The sequence below is a fragment of the Tamandua tetradactyla genome, chromosome 16 (assembly GCF_023851605.1).
Source record: "Tamandua tetradactyla isolate mTamTet1 chromosome 16, mTamTet1.pri, whole genome shotgun sequence".
Taxonomy (NCBI): domain Eukaryota; kingdom Metazoa; phylum Chordata; class Mammalia; order Pilosa; family Myrmecophagidae; genus Tamandua; species Tamandua tetradactyla.
The window spans coordinates 10,528,451-10,550,021 of NC_135342.1; the positions used below are offsets into that span (position 1 = coordinate 10,528,451).

General features: G+C 48.0%; 1 protein-coding gene across 1 annotated transcript; it reads right to left on the reverse strand.

Moving 5' to 3' along the window:
* Window positions 1-4,529: 4,529 nt before the first annotated feature.
* On the reverse strand, window positions 4,530-5,561 carry GPR32 (G protein-coupled receptor 32). The gene has a single exon (XM_077130451.1). The coding sequence runs from the start codon at window positions 5,559-5,561 to the stop codon at window positions 4,530-4,532; it is 1,032 nt and encodes a 343-aa protein (XP_076986566.1).
* Window positions 5,562-21,571: the final 16,010 nt, after the last annotated feature.

The window sequence follows — 21,571 nt, forward strand, 5'->3', positions numbered from 1 at the left end:
AGGGGGACAAGGAAACCCACGGCACATAGAATCGGATCGGGACCCGACAGCTGCTGGGTTCGAATCCTGGCGCTGCGGTCTCCGGCCTGGAGCGTCCGCGCCCGGGTGGAGCTCGCTCGGGAAAAAGCGCCTGCAGGATTGTACGGCGGGGAAGCGGCGGGCTGGGAGGTGTCAGGGGGTGACGTGTCTCGTGACAGCTGTTTTCCAACATTTGATGACAATCCGTCTCCCACGGCCGGGAGCAACTCAAACTGGGCCAGATTGGGGGCGCCGCTTCCCCTCCCTCGCTCGTCGCCTTCGCCGGAGAGAAACAGAGGTAGCGGTTAAGAGAGCTAACTGTCTCCCCTCCTGCCTAATAAATATCTTCCGGGATGTAGCTGCTCCCCAGGGATGCCAGCTGCTCCCCTGGGTGTCAGCTGCTCCCCCGGGATGCTAGCCGCTCTCCTAGGATGCCAGCTGCTCCTCTGGGATGCCAGCTGTTCCCCTGGGATGCCAGCTGCTCCCCCATGATGCTGGCCCCTCCCCACTGTATTGTCAACCTCTCGAATGTGTGTATCTTTGTTCTGTTGTCCTTTCTGTCTCTAGGGCCTAGAAAGGTACCTCCTGCCCCCTGGAAGGTCCTGGGTAAATGCAGTCTGATTGCTCGGTGGTACCATGACCTGGCTCCTCAGATCCTCGCATGGAACTGGAGTCAGCGCCTTCTCCTGCTTGGACCCCCAATGGCCTCTTTTGCGCGAGGGGCGCCATTCCGGTCCCGCCGCCCGCGCCCCCCACCCGGAGGCCGAGCCCCGGAGGCCGCGCATTCACGAGTGTCAGGAGATCTGGAGAAGGCCTAGTGCAGGCCGGTGCCTGAGGCTGGCATGAGCTGATGCGCGGAGTGAATGGCCTTCTTGGGCTATTAGAGCGATTTTCTTACAGGAATTTTAATCTTTATTTTGCAAAACAGAAATCCGGGCCTTGCACCGTCCTCCCTGGGCGGCTCTCCCAGAAACTGCCCGAGGAAGCGCCGAATCCCGTGGCCGGGCCTTGGCTGAGCCCCCCCACCCCCACCCCCACCCCTGCCCATGCCCGGCTTCGCCCCGAGCCGGAGGGGAAGGTGCAGCCGGCTCCAAAAACCACAGAGTCTCCCTGCGAGGATGCTTAACCTCATTCATTACAAAATCAATGCAAATTAAAGGCCTCGCCGCGACCCCGCTTTTCCCCTCTGAGAAGGCAAAGATCACAGAACCTGACACTGCGGTCGCGTGGGTGAAGCCGGGCGGGCGGCTGCGGTCGGGGTTGGGGAAGCGAAGGGGATCCCGGCGGCCCCGGCTCCTAACCGCGGGGCCCGTGGGAGGAATTTATTCTGACAGATGACAGGATGGATAGTGGCAGACGCACAGCGCTTCTTCGGTGGGCCTGAGCGCCTTACCCATGGCCGCTGCGTGACCGTCGGCAGCCTGTGGCTGCGTACTAGGGGGGAAACTGAGGCACGGAGACTTGAAGCAACTCGAAGTGTCACCCAGCTGTTAAGTGCCCGCCCACACACCGTGCTGCCTTCTCGGGGTACGCACAGAAGGTCAAACATACGGATGTAAAGGATAGCCTGATAATTATTAATTAAATTATATTATTTATTTTGTTAATAATTTGCTGATTAATTAGACGTGTGTGAAGAGAGAGAGAGCACTGGAGGAGATGCATGGAAAAGAGTAACTCTATTTTACTATGTGGGGTTTTTTACCCCAAAAAAACAGCTTCTAATCATTGTCCTCTATTTTTTTTATTAATTTCCTCATTAATCTCTATCAATGCTTTCTTTCAACCTGCGTGCATTTATTTATTTTATTGTTCTTTTTCAAGCTTCCCCAAATTATTTGTTCAGCCCATGTACTTTCAGAATTTTTTCTTTTCTAGTTATAGGTTTAAAAACTATAGCTTTTTCTTTCCAGGACAGCTTTGACCCCACATCCCAAGTTTTGAAGCTATGCTCTCCTTTTCAAATAAATTGGGATTTATGGTTTCATTTTCCTTTTAACTCAGGAGTTTTCTCAGAGGTATTTTGTAATGTCCAAGGCCACTGAGTGCTTTTTAAAAAAATTATCTTGTGTTTCTAATTTCTAACTTTATTTCAGTGTCATCACAGAATGTGGCATCTATTAGATCCGCCTTGGGGAATTAATCTATGTTGTTTACCATTTAACACACCATCACTTTGTGGGGAGAAAAAAAAATCCTGCAGGCTCCTGATTTTTTTTAAAAAAAACCTACAAAGTTCATTATTGGGACAATTAAGAAGTTTGAATATGGACTGTTTATTATGCTAAAGTGCTTGAAGATGAAATTGATATGCTGGTTGTACAAGAGGACACGCCTGCGTGCAGGAGAGCCAGGCTAGAGAATTTACACGTGCAATATCGTGATGTCAGCAACTGCCTTCAAATGGTTCAAAATTTTCCAGCTGTACGTGGGACCCCAGGGCCTTGCTAGGGAAGGCAGCAGGGCCTGGGGCTACGGCTCCAGGCTTCACCTCACCACTGTTTTGTTGGACATGCTGGTTAAGCCACGCTGTGTGTCGAGAGAAAGACAGCGCACGAACCCCTGCAGGGGTGAATAGCACCTGCTAAATTTAGTTGAAAGGTATATTGTGTTATTCTTGTCACGGTATGTTTGAAGTTTTTCACATTGAAATTTGGGGGCAAAAAATAGGGAACAAAAAAAGCTTACAAGGAGATTTAGGGTAGGGGCTCTCTTCCAGGGATATGGAGGCATGCTTGGGATTTGGGGGTCGGGGTGGGGGGTCCTGGGACGGTCACTGGCTCCAGCCTGGGACCTGGTGAGTTGCTTGAGGATTTGCTCTTAGAGAAATCAATGACTCTCCCATTTCTGATTTTGATTGCTGGGAATGTGTGCTACATTTAGCAATTTTTAAAGTTGCAAAGGTATCATGGCGACAGATTCGCGGCAAAGCTAAATGTCCATCGGCAGGGGATTGGTGAAATGCATTTGGGCTCAGTACATCCGTGCGAGGCGAAGGAATGCTTGGTCACCACGTGGTAGAACTCAAACGTATTTATAGGCAACCCTCTCCAAGCCATGCTGTTGGCAAAACGCGTTCACTCACACGCACACACAATGTATTTTTCTAAAGAGCCTCTCTCACCCTCAGTCATTGCATCCTTTAATCCTCTGCTTATCTGTGACATATGGATTATTCAGTCCCATTTTACAGCACAGGGAAACTGAGGCTCAGAGAGGGGCAGTTGCCAAGGCTATATGAGGAAGGAGCGTGAATGGCTGCTGTTCTGGATGAATTTGTTTTACTTCCACCTAGAACCGAGGAAAACTGTTCCCTGTGACAGAGATCGCTAGGATTTCTGTCCCTGGAAAGGGGCATTTTTTGGCCGCAACTGTGAAGCTACTTCAGGTTTCAAGTAACAGGAAACCTGGTTCCAACCAGCTTAAACAATAAGGAAATTTATTATCTCACTTCACACAAGTTGCAGTTGTCGGTAGTATCATAGTTCAAGTACATGCACTTGACTCAGCAGCTGGAAAAGAGACCTGAAGGAACAGTGGCTTCGGGGAGCTAGAAATGGGAATCTCTCTCTTCCAGGATGGGTACAAGCCGCCCAGGGCTGGCGTGGAGCTGCTTTCCACCTGCTTCTCTACCATGACCACTGAGACAGATTGCAAAAGTTTTGCAAAAGTGGTCCCCGTTCTCCACTCCTTCCTTTTCCCATCTCCTCTGTGATGCAGCGTTGCAGAGTTTCGCATCAAGAAGTATAGTCTGTTTCCCCGTCCCCAGAATCTAGGCTGGCCCCATGGCTTGGCGTGCCTGATGGAATGTAGTGGTAGCCATCGTGTACGACATTCTGAGTCGAAGCCTTGAGGGCTTTGCATGCTTCCCCTCTCACTCCTGGAAACCCTCCCCAGCCAGCACATGAACAAGCCCAGGCCAGCCTGTGAGAGGATGACATCTACATGGCTTGGGCACACCTGTCATCCCCTCTGCAAGCCAGACCCTCTTCTGAAGCTGAGTCACTTAACTGACCCTCAGCTGACCACAGGTGGATGAGGAAGTTCAACCAATGCCAGACGAGTTGCTTGGCTGAGCCCAGGCCAAATTATTGACCCATAGAAAAGCAAAACTCACGATTTAAGCCACTAAGTTTTAGGATGCTTGTTAGGCAGCAGCAGCTAGCTGTGGCATCTGCATTCTAGACAATAGAAAGGGGGGAAATAGAGGCGTTGAGGGCAGACTCCTTCCATTTAAAGGGAAGTTCAAGGAAGTTACATCCATCACTTCTACCCTCATCCTATGGGACGGTTACCTGAGCACACCTGGTTGCAAAGGATACTGGAAATGTAGTCTTTTTTTTTTTTTTTTCTGTCTCTAGCTTTCAAAGATCAGAGTCTTACTGTAAAGGGAGGGAGAACGATCCAGAGGAATAACTAGAGATTTCGATGAGAGATTGCTCATGCCTCTGAAAGAGGAGACAGGACTTTGGCAGGGCCCTGAAAGCCAGCTCAAGTGAAAGGACGGCTAACTAGGCAGGGGCACCTCTGGCCTCCGCCTGAAGGTTCCCCTCCTTCTCCGGGGCCTTGACCTTGGGCACAGGCGGACTGAGAAAGCCCTCTTCCCCAAACGCCCTGGCCAGCACGGACGGCAGAGACTGGAAGAACTTTTCTTGGAAATTTCTGCCAATGAACACGTAGAGGAAGGGGTTGAGGCAGCTGTTGAGGCAGCCCAGGGAGGAGGCGGCCCAGAGGAAGACCAGCATCTTGGGGTCCAGCGCTTCCTTTCTCACCTTGTAACGCCCCAGCTGGACCCAGAGTCCCACGTGGAAGGGGACCCAGCAGACAAAGAAGGCATTCACCAGCAGCACCAGCAGCCGCTTTGGCCGGGTGGCGTGCACCCGGCCCTCCCGCCGCAGCCTGGTCCGGATGAGGTGGGCGCTGATGCCGATGACCACCAGGGGCGCCAGGAAGCCCAGAAGGAAGTGAGTGACCGTCAGCGCCAGGTGTCGCCTCCACCCCTGGGTGTCCCCCTGGCCCGCGTTCTCCACGTCGAAGTCGAGGTAGCAGTAGACGCACCCGTCCAGCCTCTTGGTGGCCCGGAGCTTCAGGTAGGGAGAGCAGACGGCGGCAGCCACGAGCCACACAGCCACGGCCAGGCCGCTCGCCCGCTGCACGGTGCGGTGGTTCCGGGCCCAGATGGGCCAGAGGACAGAGACACAGCGGTCCACGGAGATGAGGACCAGGAGGTAGATGCTGGTGAAGAAGATGAGAGCCTGGAAGGTCTGGTAGAGCTTGCACGCCCACTGCGGGAGCTTCCACTCTCCGGTGGCCACGGTGTGAATGGAGATGGGCAGGAACAGGGAGACGGCGAAGTCGGCCAGGGCCAGGTTGAAGAACCAGAGGGTGGTGACCGTGCGGGACATGCGACAGCTCGTCATCCAGAGGACCAGCCCGTTGCCCAGGACGCCCACGACGAATGACACACACAGGATGGCCACGGTCAGCCAGCGGAGGCAGCCCGTCTCCACGGGCTGGCACACGGAAGCTGGGGCCACGCTCATCCTTCTAGAAGGGGAATGCCACATGTCAGTGCCACAGGAGGTCTTTTGAGGGCCCCTCTGAGACCACATTCATTCATTCCTTCCCCCATTCAATAGACTTTTTATGACACTGTTCTCCTAGAACAGCTATGTGCAGCTGGAAATAAGCCGTGTAACAAACAGTCCCTCTTGGAACTTACCTCCTAGTGGCTGGAGTCAGAAAGGACATATAACCAATATAATAGACACATTACAAAGATTTCAAGTATGGGAAACAAAAAATAAAAGGTAAAGTAGAGGCTCCTGACTTTTGGCAATATCAAAGTAGCTTGGTCAAGCCAATCGTCCCGCATATAATAATTATAAAATATGGACAAAATATTTAAAAGAAAACCTTTTTGTCTGAGGACACTAGAGAGTGATCGCAATCAGGCAGGAACTTTAGGGGACTCTGCCCGTGAAAGAGGAATTGCAAAAGATCAGATGTGTGTTTGGTTTTGCATTAGGGTACAATGCAATTTCTTCGGCGCCAGCAGCCGAAAACTGTGGGTGCATTCGCTTGGGGTGTGAGAGGAAGACAGAGTTAAGAGCTAGAAGATCAGCCAGAAAGATTGTGGGGGTGGCGAGTCTTGGGAAGGAAAGAGCCACAGAGAAAGTAACACGCGAAAAATCTCTACATAAAACACATCCACTTAAATCCTTGGCTGACTAACTCATGCATGTTCGAAGGAGACCCCAGGAGGCCTGGGGAAAAGCAACACCTGGAACTTGAAAGAACCGAACAGAGCTTTCAGCTGCTGCCAGCATAGGGAAGATAGAGTTTGGGTTTGGAGTCCAGCCAACTTAACAGCCTGTTAGAACAAAAATCACTCTTCAGAGGAATATTGCACAATGCAGCGTTTCTACAGTATATCATTCATGCTATCCAGTATCCACGTAAAAACCACTAGACAGGTGATGTAACAGGAAAATGTTAACTATACTCAAGGAAAAAATAGTCAAACGCAAACCAACTCTGAGATAACACGGATATGGCAACATGTAGACTTTAAAGTACCTAATATGAATATGTTCAAGGATTAAAGGAAAAGGTATGCCTAATTAATGCACAGATGAGGAATCCTAGTAGCAAAGAGAAACTATCAAATGGAAATTCTAGAACTGAAAAATAGAATTTATGTAAAAATGTAACTGGATGGACTTCACAGAAGACTGGAAATGAAATCACTGAAATTGAAGATAGATCAATAGAATTAATTAAATTATCTCAGGAAGAACAGAGCAAAAAATATTAAAGAAAATGAACAGATGTTCAGATGACTGTGGAACAATATCAATCAGTCTACTCTACCAGACATCGAGGTTTTAGAAGGAGAGGAAAAGAGAATGGGGCAGAAAAGAATTTGCAGAAATGATGATAAAATAAGGACATTTTCGGATAAGGCAACTGTGAAGATTTGCTGCCTGCAGCACCAGAAATGCTAAAGGAAGTTCTTTAGGCTGAAAGGAGATAACCGCAGGTGGCAGCTCAAATGTACAGGAAGAAATAAAGGTCATCAGAAATATAATTTTTTTAAAAAATCAAGATAAGGGGAAGTAGGAATGTGGGGTGGGGGGTCCTCATTAAGAATGTGACAACTGAGTAAAGTCTTGAAGGAGGCAAGAAAGTGAGACCTATGGCCATCTAGAGGAAGAAGCCGCGCAGGCAGCAGGAACAGCTCGTGCAAAGGTCCTGAGGTAGCAACGTGCTTAGTATGTGCAAGGAAGAGCAAAAGAAGGGCAGTGTGGCTGGAGAAGAGCAAGTGATGGGGGAGTGGGATGGGAAGAATGGTCAGGGAGGGGACGGGGCTGCTCATACAGAGCCTCAAGGACCCCCACAGTTTCTCCTCCGGATAAAGTGGGAGCACAGAAGAGTTTTGAGCAGAGGAGAGACAGGATCCAATTTAAGTTTTACCAATCTCTGTGGCTGCTCCTGGACTGAAACTAGACTGAGGGGGACTGGGGTGGGAACAAGGCAAGTGAAGGCTCTGCTGCAATAATCCAAGTTAGCCATTATGGTGGCTCAGCCCAGCAGAAGAAGTGAGGGAAGCAGATTCTGGGGAACGTCTTGAAGGTGAAGCTGACCGATTTTGCCGATGGGCTGGATGTGCTGAATGTGAGACAGTAGAGTTGGGGGTGACTCCCAGACTGCTGAGCACTGGAAGTTGGGAGTGCCATCAGCTGCGATGGGGAAGACAGCTGGGGGAGCAGGTTTAGGGAAGAATCGGGAGCTCAGAGTTGGACCCCTCCATGGGGAAATGCTGGGTGGGCAGTTGGATGTGAAAGATTACAGGGGACAATTCCCAGCTGGCGATGGACATGTGGGGGCCGTTAGAAGTTAGATGCTGAGTGCAGCCGTCTAAGGCTGTGGTCACCAGCCTTCTGGTGTTGGAGAAAGAGCATGACTTAGGCATCAGGCAGACCTCGTTGACACTCACTGGCCAGCTGCGTGATCTTAGTCAAGAGGCATTCCCTCTCTGAGTTGGGATTGCCAATTTGAGAGTGGGGCAATAGCACCCTTGAACCCTTCTCTCTCCTTCTACCCCCTGACTCCAATTCATCAGTTTTGCCTCCAAAACGTCTCTTGCATCTGCCCACTTCTCCCTGCCTCCCGGCCCCTTTGCTTCAATGCTCATGCCCTAACAAGCCATTCACCACCCGGCAGCCAGAATCGTCTTCCAAAAGCCACCTTTTCGTCCTCTGGGGATAAATGCAAGTCCCCCACCCCCACCCCCGCCTGCAAGGCTTGCATTGCCTGCCCGCTTTTCCAGGCTCCTCTTGCACCCCACTCCCCCTCCCCCTCGCTCGCTGCATCCCTAACTTTCTGCCCTTGTCTCTGTCACTGAGATTCACAGTGTCCTCCCACCACAGGGTCTTTGCACATGCTGCTCCCTTGGCCCCCAATGCACGTCCACAATTTTTCAACCATTTTTTTAAAAGCTCATCCTTGAGATCTCAGTTCAGGTTTCACTGCCTTCAAGAAAGCCTTCTCTGCCCACCCTGACTAAAGCAGACCCCTCAACCGTCCCTATAGAAACTTCCTTTGCACCAAGGGATTTTCACAGCCAGCCATTTTGCTCACGTTTGTTGGAGTATTTGATTTGCATTCGCCTCCTTGCTAGCACCGAGCTCTAAAAAGGGAAGCCTGGAGCCTGACTCTGAGTAATTGATGAATTACAAGGAGAACTGACCGAGTAGGGCAATCGCTCCCTTGTCACGCAAAAGACAAATTCATTCATTTAGTCTCAAAATATTCATTGAAACCCCTCCCGTTTGCCAGACACTCCCCTTGGAACTGGGGATATAAAAGTAATGAAAATAGTTAAAATAAAATCACTCCCCAGGGTAGAACTGATGTCCCAGGGGCGTGAGAAAGTTCATTGCAAGAGAAGGAGTCCCAGAACTTAAAGCCTCTGTTGCCACCTTCTTTTTGCAAGCCCTAGCCTCTCTTCAACTCTCCTCCTTCCCAAGCATCCCCCACAAATTCCCTGAGCCCCTCCCAGCCAATCCCAGCCTCGTGTCACCGTGTCTTGTGTCCAAAGGCAAGGGTCAGGCCAAGGGAGGGTTGTCTGTCTCTGTGTCCGTCTCAGGCAGCTGCCTGCCTAGAGCCCAGTTCAGGGTCGGGCGGGCAGGGCAGGAAGCTGGCCAGTGAGCTTGGGAGCTGATAAGGGTCCGAGAAAGGGTCTTGAGCAAGAGTTGAGGTGGCCCCAGAGATGGATATCAGGGCAGTGAAGCATCACCAGATGTGGGTCCCGATAGGCACTGGGGGCGGGGAGCTGGGGGGTCTAAAGAGGAGAGAGATTCCAGGTAGATACTTTAGCTGCCTCATTCCAATTCTCCTCATCCATCTTTCTTGTGTCCCAGCTCCCTGCTCCTGCTCAGGAAGGGACTGAGCTCCCTTAAGCACCTTCTACTGGCCTGAGTTCAAACCCCGCCTCCACCTCGTTTGAGCTGTGTGACCTTGGACAAGTTACCTAACCTCTCTGGGCCTCAGTTTCTGTATCTGTAAAATGGAGATAATTATTGCTCTTGTCTTATTGTGTTTGGGTTGATGAGCATTAGTGATGATCAGTTCAAAACATGGACTTATTTATGTAAATGTTCAGATTAGGGGAGCAGTTTTGACCGTGGAATCTCGGACCTACCTATGGGATCTTGTACGGATAGAATGAGTTGATACATATATAGTACTTGAATCATGGCTCACACAGAATCAGTGTTTTGTAAGGGTCTGTCAGATAACTAAATAAGCAAATGACTGTTTCTTAGATTAAAGGTGAAGTTTTCCCCAACCCTAGAGTAAATGAGAACTATGTCATGAGTTTTTTACTAAGTGGATATAGCCATTTATCCATCTTCTTTTTATTCACTTCATCTCTTATGGCAGACACTGCTTCCTACTATCCCATAGCCCATTTGATCATAAGACCAAAACTCCAGTTTTGTTCTGAGCTGAAATATATCTATGTAGAAATATCTGTTTTCCCAAATTTGCTTGTAGCCAGCAGTGGCCATCTGATGCTGGGCCAGACAACCAGATGCAAGCTGAGAGTTTCTGGGAAACACTTGTTTTCCTAATACAGGCACCATATTTTCCTCCTTCTTACCCCTCCCCCTTTTTTCTCTGCTTGGAAAATAGTCAAGAGATTTGTGGGTGCAGCAGCCATCTTGGGAGCATGAGGCCATAAGGAATGAAAATCCATTGGCTCACATGATGCAGCAGAAAGAAGGAATGACCCTGAGTTCTTGGTGCCATCTCTATCTGTTAGGATGGCTACACACAGAAACCCAACCACACAACCCACGTGGATTGTTATTTTTCTCGTGTCAACAATGAATCAAGTTCTCATGGCAACAATGAATCAAGTTCAATGAGTCAATATGAAAAAGTCCAGGGTGAGGGCAGATACCTGGGAAGTCGCCAATGGCGCAAGTTACCTTAACATCTTTCCTCATTAACCCTTCTTCCTCATGGTGGTAAGATGGCTGCACAACCTCCAGACGTTGCACTTGTGTTCCAGGCCATTAATAATAGTAATAAGCATCAACAACGAGGAGCATAAGGCACATCCTGACTGACTCTGTTTACCCACTACATTTCCACTTCAATCTCACGTGGCTAGAACTGGGCCACATGGCTGCACTAGCTGCAGGGGAGTCTGGGAGGTAAGTTTTGGAAACCGGGAGCATTGCTCCTGGAATAAAATTCGAATACTACTGGGAAAGGAGAAAGGAAGAATAAATATTGGTTAGGAAACCAGCAAACACTCCCAAAATACTGTTGGGCTGCTTGTTTACCAGGCTGGGGTGACCAGTCCCAGAATTTCTTATTACATGCGCCGTATAACCTTTCACTTGTTAGTCCACTCTCTGGGGTGTGGGCTTGTAATCTGCAACCAAACATTCCCAATTAGTCCACAACTCCCCTTCTTCTCCATCTGCTCATTTCCCTCCTGGAAGCCCGTGTCAGGAGCCTCATTTGTAGGCATGTGTAATTTTGCCCATGTTCCTATAATCATTTGCCAACATATATAAAAACAGAGCATGTATGCACATATACATATACATGTCTACATTCTCAGATAGGAATTATTTTTTTTTTGTCATTTTTTTAACCAAAATGGGATGTCATGATATGTAATTTTCTTGCTTTTCGCCCTCAGCAGTACCACATGGGAATTCCTCCAGCTCAACTGCCATCGTTTTAATCCATTGTTTTCAATGACTGCGTAATATTCCAAGTTGCCGATGCATTGGAATTATTTCCTCAGTCGTTACTCCTTTCACAGGCATTGATTTCTAGGGCTATTTTTGTTGTTATTAGTTTGTTTGGGTTTTGGCTTCCCCCTACAAATAACTCTGGGAAAAACCCTCACACAATATGTTCTTATACACTGGTGCTTTTAATTCTATGGGAGAGACTCTCAGATTAGTATTACAGGCTCAGAATGTGTATTTATAATTACCATTGCCAGATTGCTTTCCAAGAAGGGTAGAATATTCACATTTCCACCAGCAATGGATGAGCAGCCTTTATCTCACATCCTCTCCAGCAATAGCTGGTCCCGTATATGCTAGAGACCTTCCGTATACTTGCTTCCTTTATATCTGGGGCTAGAAGCCTGAAAACTACACGTTATGGGTTGAGCTGTGTTCCCCAAAAGATACGCTGGCATCCAAAGCCCCAGTACCCCACGACGTGATCTTCTTTGGAAAGAGAACATTGCAGGCATCTTTAGTTGAGATGAGGCCTTAGCGGAGAAGGGGGGAGGGACACCGTCCCTTAAGACTGGGGACTTTAAAAGAGGAGGAGCCCCGGGGGAAAAGGACACGTGGAGACGGAGGCAGAGACTGGAGAGCTGCCTGCACACACCAAGGCTCGCCAAGGACCCTCAGGGAACGCCAGAGGCTGGGAAGGGCGGGGAAAGGTCTCCCTACAGGTTTTGGAGGGGGCGCCCGTCCTGCCTTGACTCCCGACTTCCAGCCTCGGGAACCCGTGAGCCAATGCACCTTTGTTGTTTTAAGCCGCCCAGTTTGTGACACTTTGCTACGGCAGCCCCCAGGAAACACAGACGCCATGAATCTAAGAGTCTCCTGCCAGCAGGGTTCCAATGCCGTTCTTACGCTAGAAGGCTTGAGTATGAGACGAGGAGGTGTTTTCATTCCTGGCTGCTAAAACGAACACCATGTGATGGGTTGGCCCAAATGATGGGGATCTATCAGGTCTTTGAGGCTAGGAGAAGTCCAAATCGAGGCATCGTTGAGGTGACGCTTTCTCCCCCCGAGACTCGCCTTCCAGGACTGGCTGCCAGCGACCCTGGACCTGTCCCTTCTCCTCCGGATTCCAGTGACTTCCACCCTCTGGCTGCCCAGGAGGCTCTCTGTCTCTCTGCCTGAAATTCATTCGCTTGTAAAGGACTAAGACCCGTCCTGGTGGAGGGGAACCCACCTTGATTGAAGTACCCTCACCAAAAGGTGAGCAATGGATTCACACACATAGGAATGGATTGAATGAAAAACAAGACTTTGCAGAGTATAGACAGCTCCAAACCATTACAAAGGGTGAGAGAGGGAAGCAGATGCCATTTTTTTTTTCCTACCAGCAGAAGCAGCACTGATGACCCCGCTCAGAGAAAGCTGCTGTAGCTCCAGGAACATCAGCAAAGAATGGGGGTGGCGGCGCTGGCCCAAAAGTGGCTCCCAGTTCTCTGGATACATCTCCTTCCTCTTTTTACTAGTCCTGCCCTTCCAACACCTCGGCGACTGTTTCTCTGCATTTAATCCCTCTGTGCTTGGAATACCTAGAGTGGCTTCAGTTTCTTACCTATACACCACAGTAGCTGGTATTCCTCTTTATAAAGTTTTGACAGTCAGATACATGGAAAGTACTGTTTTATTATTACTTCAACTGGCATTCACAAATCAGTAGTGAATTTGAGTTTCTTACATTTGAATTTACCTTCGTGCGACTTGTCAAAATATACCGTCAAATGGATTCAACAATTATTCAATCAACAAACATGCACAGAAGCCGTATTATGTGCCAGGTGCTGGCTAGGGTACTTGGGATAGCACGAATGAACAAAGCAGAGATATTTTCTAATGGGGAACAGACGATAAACCGTAGACATAATAATCCAGGAAGCCAGAGGGATGGCAGTGTCGAGGTGGGCCGGTGGGCTGGTTCTATTTTAAATAAGATGGTTGGAGTAGGGACACAGAGTTGGTGCACAAGAAAGGAGGGGTGAGGTTGTGCAGGGTGGATATCTGGGAGAAAAGCCTGCCACGCAGAGGCAGCACCCTTGCCGACACCTCCACTTGGACTTTTCCTAACCTCCAAACCGTGATCTGATAAATTTCCCGTGTTGAAGCCAATACACTGCAGGATGCTGCTTCTGGCAGCCAGGAAATTAAAACATATATGTTCTATGAGTTTTGTGCATAAACAGAAAGGAAAGTGCAAGTGAAATACATTAAAGTCTTTCTAAAATTTCTTCCCAGTTGAAGTTCTTTCTGCTTAGGAAAACTTTGTTTTGGAAATTTCATCTATATGTTCCCATCCCTTCCCCACCACACACCAGAATATTTTGAAGCAAATTCCAGATAGCATATCATTTCAGCAGTAAATACTGCAGTATACAACTCTGAAAGACACGACTCCTTAAAAAATAGTAATAATATTTTTATTGCCCTTAAAATAACAATAATTCCTTGTCATGCACATAAAAAAAAATCTACCAGTGTTTACATTTCCAACTGGGTCATAAATGTTAGAGTTTTTTTTTTTTTGGAGGATTTCAACTCTCACAGGTTTCTTTTTTATAAATTTATTTCGCACGGGCAGGCACGGGGGAATCGAACCCAGGTCTCCGGCATGGCAGGCGAGAATGCTGCCTGCTAAGCCACCGTGGCCCACCCCAGGTCCCTTTTTGACTCAGAACAATTGATGTCCATATTTTTCTAATACAATTCCATCCTCTGTGCCATCTAACTCAGGGCTTGCCAAACTCTTTCTGCAAAGGACCAGATAGTAAATATTTTTGTCTTTGAGGTGAGCCGTGCAGTCTCAATTGGAAATACTGAGCTCCATTGTTGTAGCACGAAAGCAACTGCAGGCAAGAGGTAAACTAATGGACAAGGCTGTGTTCCAATAAAACCTTATTTATGGACACCAAATTTTGAATGCCATCTCATTTTCATGTGTCATAACACACAATTCTTCTTTCGATGTTTTTTTTTTTCCCAACCATTTAAAAACGTTTAGCTCACAGGCCACACAGGAACAGGCAGTGGGCCAGATTTGGGTCAGAGTTTGCAGATCCCTGATCTAGAGCACAATGCAGCGTTGGTGATGCAGCATTTCTTAAAAGATCTCACATGAGAACCAAACCGTTCGTACTGGGCTCTTAAGACAGCTCTGCAGTTATGTAGGCTAGCCTACTATATGTTTCTAGGACACTGCCAAACACAGTTCATTCACCACCAACCTCCCCCTTTCTGTTTGCTAAAACTGTCTGAATACAGTATGTCAGAAATGGATTCGCTTTTCTAAAGGGGTGCATTAAGCTACAATTCTAAGACCATGAAAATGTCCAAATTAAGGGACCTGTTCTAGTTTGCAAGCTGCTGGAATGCAATAAACCAGAAACAGAACAACTTGTAAAAAGGGGGAATTTATAAAGTTGCAAGTTTACATGTTCTAAGGCTGTGAAAATGTCCACATTAAAGCAAAGCTATAGAAATGTCCAATCTAAGGCATCCAGGAAAAGATACCTTGGTTCAAGAAGGCCAATGATATTCAGGGTTTCTCTCTCAGCTGGAAGGGCACATGGCCAACATGGCAATGTCTGCTAGCTTCCTCTCCAGGCTTCTTGCTTCTTCATGAACCTCCTGGGGGGTGTTTTCCATCTTCATCTCCAAAGGTCTCTGGCTACATGTCCTCTAAGGCTTTTTCCAAAATGATTCCCTCTGAAAGGGCTCCAGTGAGCAGCCCCACCTTGAATGGGTAGAGACATATTTTCATGGAAACCATCTAATCAAGTTACCACCCCCAATTGGGTGGGTCACATCTCTGTGAATAATCAAAAAGCTCCCACCCAGAAATTTTGAGAGAGGATTAAAGGACTTGGTTTTGCTGGTTTACACAAGATTCGAACCGGAACAGCACCCAACAAGAGAATACCTTCTTTCTCGGAGGAAAGGCAGCTGATGTCCAGGTTCCTTTGTCACCTGGGAAGGCACGAGGCTGGCATCTGAGGCCCTTGCTCCTGGTTCATAGCTTTCAGCTTCTGATTCCAGTGGCTTCCTCTCTAAGCGTCTGGAGGGCCTCACTTAGCTTCTTTGGGACAAACTCTGGATTCCACCTCTTTCTCTTGGCTCTCTCTGTGGCTGTTTCTGTGTGTCCTTGCTTGCTCTGGATCTTCTGTCTGGTTCCTCTCAGCCCTGAGCGAGCTCTCTTCAAGGGCTTCATGAATGGATGAAGACCCACCCTAGATAGGGCGGGAACACATCTCCGTGGAAACAATCTAATCAAAAGGGCCCACCGAACAACAGGTCTGCCCCCACGTGATTGGAGAAGAAGAACACAGCTTTTCTGGGATACAGAACAGTTTCAAACTTAGCACACGCCCCCTGCTTGCTCCCCCCACCCCCCACCCTCAACTCGGTTCCCAGGAGCTCCTCTCTGCACGGTATCTTCCACCCTCTTTGCAGGATCTTATGCCTTACCAGCGACAGCTGTCATTGTTAGTCATCAGAAGAGGCCTCTGGTTGCAGAGGAGCTCAAAGTGGGCAATTCCAGCTCTCAAAGGACTGGTAAAAAGTGGTACATTTTTCATGTCCTCCTTAATCAAAGTATTCTCCCAAACACAGTCAGTTCCTTTCTAAGGGGAACCCTGGGGGCAGCTGGCAAGATGGCAGTTTTTCTCACCAGGCTACGCTATCCCTGGATTGGGGGATGGTTTCTTAACAACGGTGAAATCTTAGATAGCATAGTCAAGCTGGTAGCCTGGCTCTGTATAAGAAACTTCCAGAAACCTGTATTTCCCTCTGCTGCTGTATAATATTCAGCCTTTTAAAACCATAGAGCCCCATGAAGCAAATGTTGCCTTCTTAACCAATTCCCTCTTGGTGCAATTTAGGTTGTTTTTTATTCCCCCAAGTGTTATTGTTATTATAAATAGTACTGCAAATAACAGCTTTGGGCACAGAGCTTTCTTCTGCGTTTAGGACTATTTCTTTGGCCTGCATTTTCAGAAGGGGCCTCAGAAGAAGAAAAGACTTTGTCTTTTTGGTATGTGAAAATCCTACCCAGTGCAGGACAGAACTAGCTCTGGTCTCACAAGCCAGCACGGCTTCTTCTTGTCAAAAATTGTCTCCCCGGTTGTTCATTTGTTGGAGTGATTTTGACTTCCTGTGTGACCAGACATCTTCCTGGAATGTTGGCTGTCCTTGGACTGCCTCTTGGATGAATTGTCTTCATGTCCTGCAGTCACCTGCCTCCTGGAATCCAGCTGCTTCTCTTTCCCTTTGTCTGCTTGCTGGACGTGACGACGTGGGTTCCGTCACGGGGCGCAGGTTATTTTCAAGTCTATCTCTCAACTTTTAATTTTGGTGTGAGTTGTTTTCCATATACAGAGATTTTAATTTTAAGATTGCCAAATCTGTATCCTGAATACGAGGGGGAAAAAAGGAAACAAAATTGAGTTCAGGTATTTTTTAAAATTAAGGTATGATTTGAACTCAATAAAATTTACCCATTTTTAAAGTGTGCAATTTTGTGGGTTTTGACAAATGCACGGAGTCTTGTAACCACACCTGCTACCAAGATATGAACAATTCTTTCATCCCCCAAATTTCCTCGTGCCCCTTTATATATAAATATTTTAAAACATAGAAATACTAAAATAATAAATGCGATGAAAAGGAACTTCTTTTCCTATAGCTTTGGTCTGATTTAAACTGAAATATTTTCTTTCTTGATTTTGAACGAAAACAATTTGGTGGGAGAGAATGCAAATATTACAAAAATTGGTAGCAAAAGGTCCTCCACCATCTTTTTTTTAAATTTCTTAACTTTTTTATTGTATAGAATAACATATATACAAAGCAAAGAAACGAAAAGCAGTAGTTTTCAAAGCGCTCGTCAACAGGTAGTTACAGGACAGATCCCAGAGTTTGTCATGGGATACCGTACCATTATTTCAGATTTTTCCTTCTAGCTGCCCCAGAATACAGGAGACTAGAACGCTTAAATATTTTTTATCACCACAATTGACTTTTTTTCTTTCTTTTTTGTGAAAACTAGCATATATACAAAAAAGCAATAAATTTAAAAGCACAGCACCACAATTAGTTGTAGAACGTATTTCAGAGTTTGACATGGGTTACAATTCCACAATTTTAAGTTTTTACTCCTAGCTGCTCTAAGATACTGGAGACTAAAAGAGATATCAATTTAATGATTCAGCATTCATATTCATTTGTTAAACCCTATTTTCTCTGTATAACTCCACCATCACCTTTTATCTCTCCATCCCTTTCTTTAGGGGCATTTGGGCTATGGCCATTCTAAGTTTTTCATGTTGGAAGGGATTATCACTAATATGGGGAACTATCTGATGTTCTGGAGAGGCTGGGCTAGGTTTCAGGACTTATCTGGTCCAGGGACCCAGGAGGTTGTAGGTCTCTGGAAAGTTACTCAAGTGCATGGAACCCTTGTGGAATCTTATATATTGCCCTAGGTGTTCTTTAAGATTGGCTGGAATGGTCCTGGTTGGGGGTTGGCAGGTTATGATAGGTAGAAAGGTCTACCTGAAGCTTGCATAAGAGCAACTTCCAGAGTTAGCCTCTCGACTCAATTTGAACTCTCTCTGCCACTGATACTTTATTAGTTACACTTTTTTTCACCCTTTTGGTCAGTATGGCATTGTTAATTCCATGGTGCCGGGTCTGACTTCATCCCTGGGAGTCCTCTCCCACGCCACCAGGGAGACTTTCACCCTTGGATGTCATGTCCCACGTAGAGGGGAGGGCAATGATTTCATTGCACAGTTGGGCTTAGAGAGAGTGAGGTCACAACTGAGCAACAAAAGAGGTCCTCCGGAAGTAACTCTAGGCATGCCTATAGGTAGGCTAAGCTTCTCTGCTACCTACATAAAGCTTCACGAGAGCAAACATCAAGAGCAAGGTCTGGCCTATTGATTTAGGTGTCCCTAAAGTTTGACACAGTATTCCACCACCCTTTTTCTCTCCATAAATGACGATGACTTCTAACAGTTTTGTATCTTGTCTTGGATGATTTTTATCTCTGTATTTTGGCATTTCGTTCATTCATTCATGTCTTTGCCGGCAGCAGGTGGGACCCACCCACTGGCCCTCTGTAGGGGCCTGTTCTTTACAGATAGACCCTTTATATATTTTTCTGGTATTTGTTCATTTAAGGATGACTTCATCACCTGCTCCCCTCTGCGACCTCCGAGCAGCCACAGATTCTCACCCCCTCTCATAAGCAGAGAGAAAGTCGTGAAAACAACAACGAGCCATCACTTTCGTCCCGCCGCCCCGCACAGATGAAAACGAATGATACCGCCCCGTGCTGAGGAAGCGATGGGGAAACGGCTTTTCTCACCCCCAGCTGGTGGGAGGCATCGGCACCTGCCTTCCCCGAGGTCGTGGTGGCAAAAATCCCCTGACAGCATCTGACTACCAGCTCCACTTTTAAGAGTTTATATTTGGGGGATATTTTCTCAATCAGGCAAGTGATCCTACTAGCTAACCTTAAGGAAGTGCTGCCCAGTTGCCACGGATTCGGCCAAAAGTTTTCATCTAATCCTTTTTGGGGAATCGGATTGTGTCCCCTGCAAAAGACAGATTCAAATCTGTATCCGGGCTCCTGTGGGTGGGAAGCCATTTGCAAAGACGACCTTTTGATGGCTAAGATGTGACCAAATTGCATCAGGGCAGGGCTTAGCCCGTATGACTGGAGCATTATAAAGAGAGGAAACTCGGGTGCAATCACTCCGGAGAGACCAGAAGCCAGAGAAAGCCAAGGAGGAGAGACTCAGGATGCTATAAACTCCGGGAGGGAGCTTGGCCGGTGGAGACCTTGGTTATGGGCCAATAAGTTGCTACTGGTTGAGCCAGTGCAGGAGGGGTGTTTGTCATAGCAGCTCCATCCAGCTAAGACCATCCTCGTGACAACGTAATGAGGTGGGTATCGTCGTTTCATCATTATCTTCACGCTGCCGAGGAGAAAAAGGAGCTCAGAGTGTTGGATCTGTTTCCCAGGGTCACCCAGCTAGGAAGGGACAGGAGTCCTGTGTCTGCAGCAGCACCCAGGCTAACTCACTAGCTGGCAAGGAGGGAGCATTTGAGCCCCTTGAGAACTCTGGGCACTTTCTCCCCATAGCAGCCAGAGTGATCCTAAGTCTATGGCAGGGGGCAGCCTCGCCCTGCCTAAAATCAACCTCCCACTGGTCCGAGAACAAAGTCCGAGCTCCACGCCCCTAGACCCTCCATCCAGCACATCCTACTGTGACAATATAACACATATCTAGGGGCACTCTTGTGTTGTGGGGGGTGGGGGTGGGTGGCCAAGGAAGTAACCACTCTACATTCTACATTGTACCCAGGGGTTCAGCACCAGACAGGGAAATGCACCCGTAATACTGTTACAGATGAAATAAACTGAGTGGGGAGTTGAGCAGTAAGGGCAGAGCTAGTTACACAGGATCGGCAGGGGGCGCTTCTCTGAGGACTGGGTTTAAGCTGAGACCTCCAGGACAATCAGAACCTGGAAGGAGCCACCAGCCTCCAGGGGACAAAAGGACCTGGGTCTATATTGCTTGTCATTTTAACTCCAACGGATAAACAGGACTTGGTATCGCAGATGCTGGAAGATACCTGAAGAAGCTTGCACACCCATGCCCACAGTGGCGTTATTCACAATTGCCAAGGGGTAGAAGCGCCCAAGGGTCCGCCGATGAATGAAGGGGCGCACAAAATGTGGTCGAGACAAACGACGGAATATTTCTCAGCCTTAAAAAGGAATGACATTCCAATACATGCAATGACATAGATGAGCCTTGAAGACATCATGCTGAGAGAAACAAGTCAGACACAAAAGGACAAATGTATAATCTCCCTGATGCGAACTAATTAAAATAAGCAAACTCACAGAGTCAGGAACTAGAATGCAAGTTAACCAGGGTGGGGTTAGGGAATGGGGAGTGAACGCTTTACGGGTGCAGAGTTTCCCTTTGGGGTGGGAGAGAAGCCCTGAATTATGTGACAGGTGGGGGGCTGGTACCAGGGCCTCAGCCTCCCACTACAGGGGGCTGCCGGAGGAGTGAGCGAGCTCAGGATGGTGCGAGACTCGATGGCTCTGAAACCCTCTGGCCTTGGTCCCCTCCCTGACGCTGCACCCCAACCAGGGGGTGATGGCAAAGTGTCATCACAGCCCCAAGGGCGACTCTGAAACGCCCAGACATACACATTCATTTCTGCTCATTGGTACTTTTCCTTCCGCCAAAGGAGCCCAGGGGTCATCTCGCTCTGCTTCATTTACTCAGCTGCGTGATTGGCTCTGACCCCTCCAGGGCTCTGGGAGGGGACGCAGCACGGGACAAAGAAGCAATGCAAGTTTCAGCCCTGGGACCCGCCGTCTTGCGAGCTCTCAACTCTCTGGGCCTCCCTTTTTTCTCCTCCCTCATCGAACATTCCCCCCCTCCCCCCGCGAGGACTTGTGGGGGGCCTCGCCTGGCGGTGAGGGTCCTGAGGCTGCACCCAAAAGGGCTTCCAATCCACGCCCCCCGTCCTGCCTCCACCCAGCCCCCCGTCGGCCTCCACCAGCAGGGACGTGTTGCCTCGCGGTGCGCAGGTTTGAAAGGACTTATGTATTCCAGAAGAGCCGTGTTTTAATTCTAGTCAGTCTCATGGGAGCAACCATTTCTTTTAATCCCTATTCAGTGCTGTATGGTGGGAACTTCATTAGGTTATTTCCACGAAAATGTGACTCACCCAGTTGTGGGTATTAACCTTTGATTAGAGGGAGGTGTGACTCCACCCGTTCCAGGTGGGTCTTAGTTACTTTACTGGAATCCTTTAAAAGAGGAAGCATTTTGGAGAAAGTCCCTTTTGAGAATGACCAGAGCCACAGCCCACACCGCCAGAGACCTTTGGAGATGAAGAAGGAAAACTCCCCCGTTGGCTTCCCCCATCCCACCTCCACCCCCAGATTCTTGAAACAAGAAGCCTGGAGAGGAAGCTAGCAGACAGTGCCATGTTCGCCAGGTGCCTTTCCAGCTGAGAGAGAAACCCTGAACTTCATCGGCCTTCTTCAACCAAGGTATCTTTCCCTGGATGCCTTTGATTGGACATTTCTATAGACTTGCTTTAATTGGGACATTTTCTCTGCCTTACAACTGTAAACTAGCAACTTATTAAATTCCCCTTTAGAACCCTATAATATACCAGTTTATATATTTCTGTTG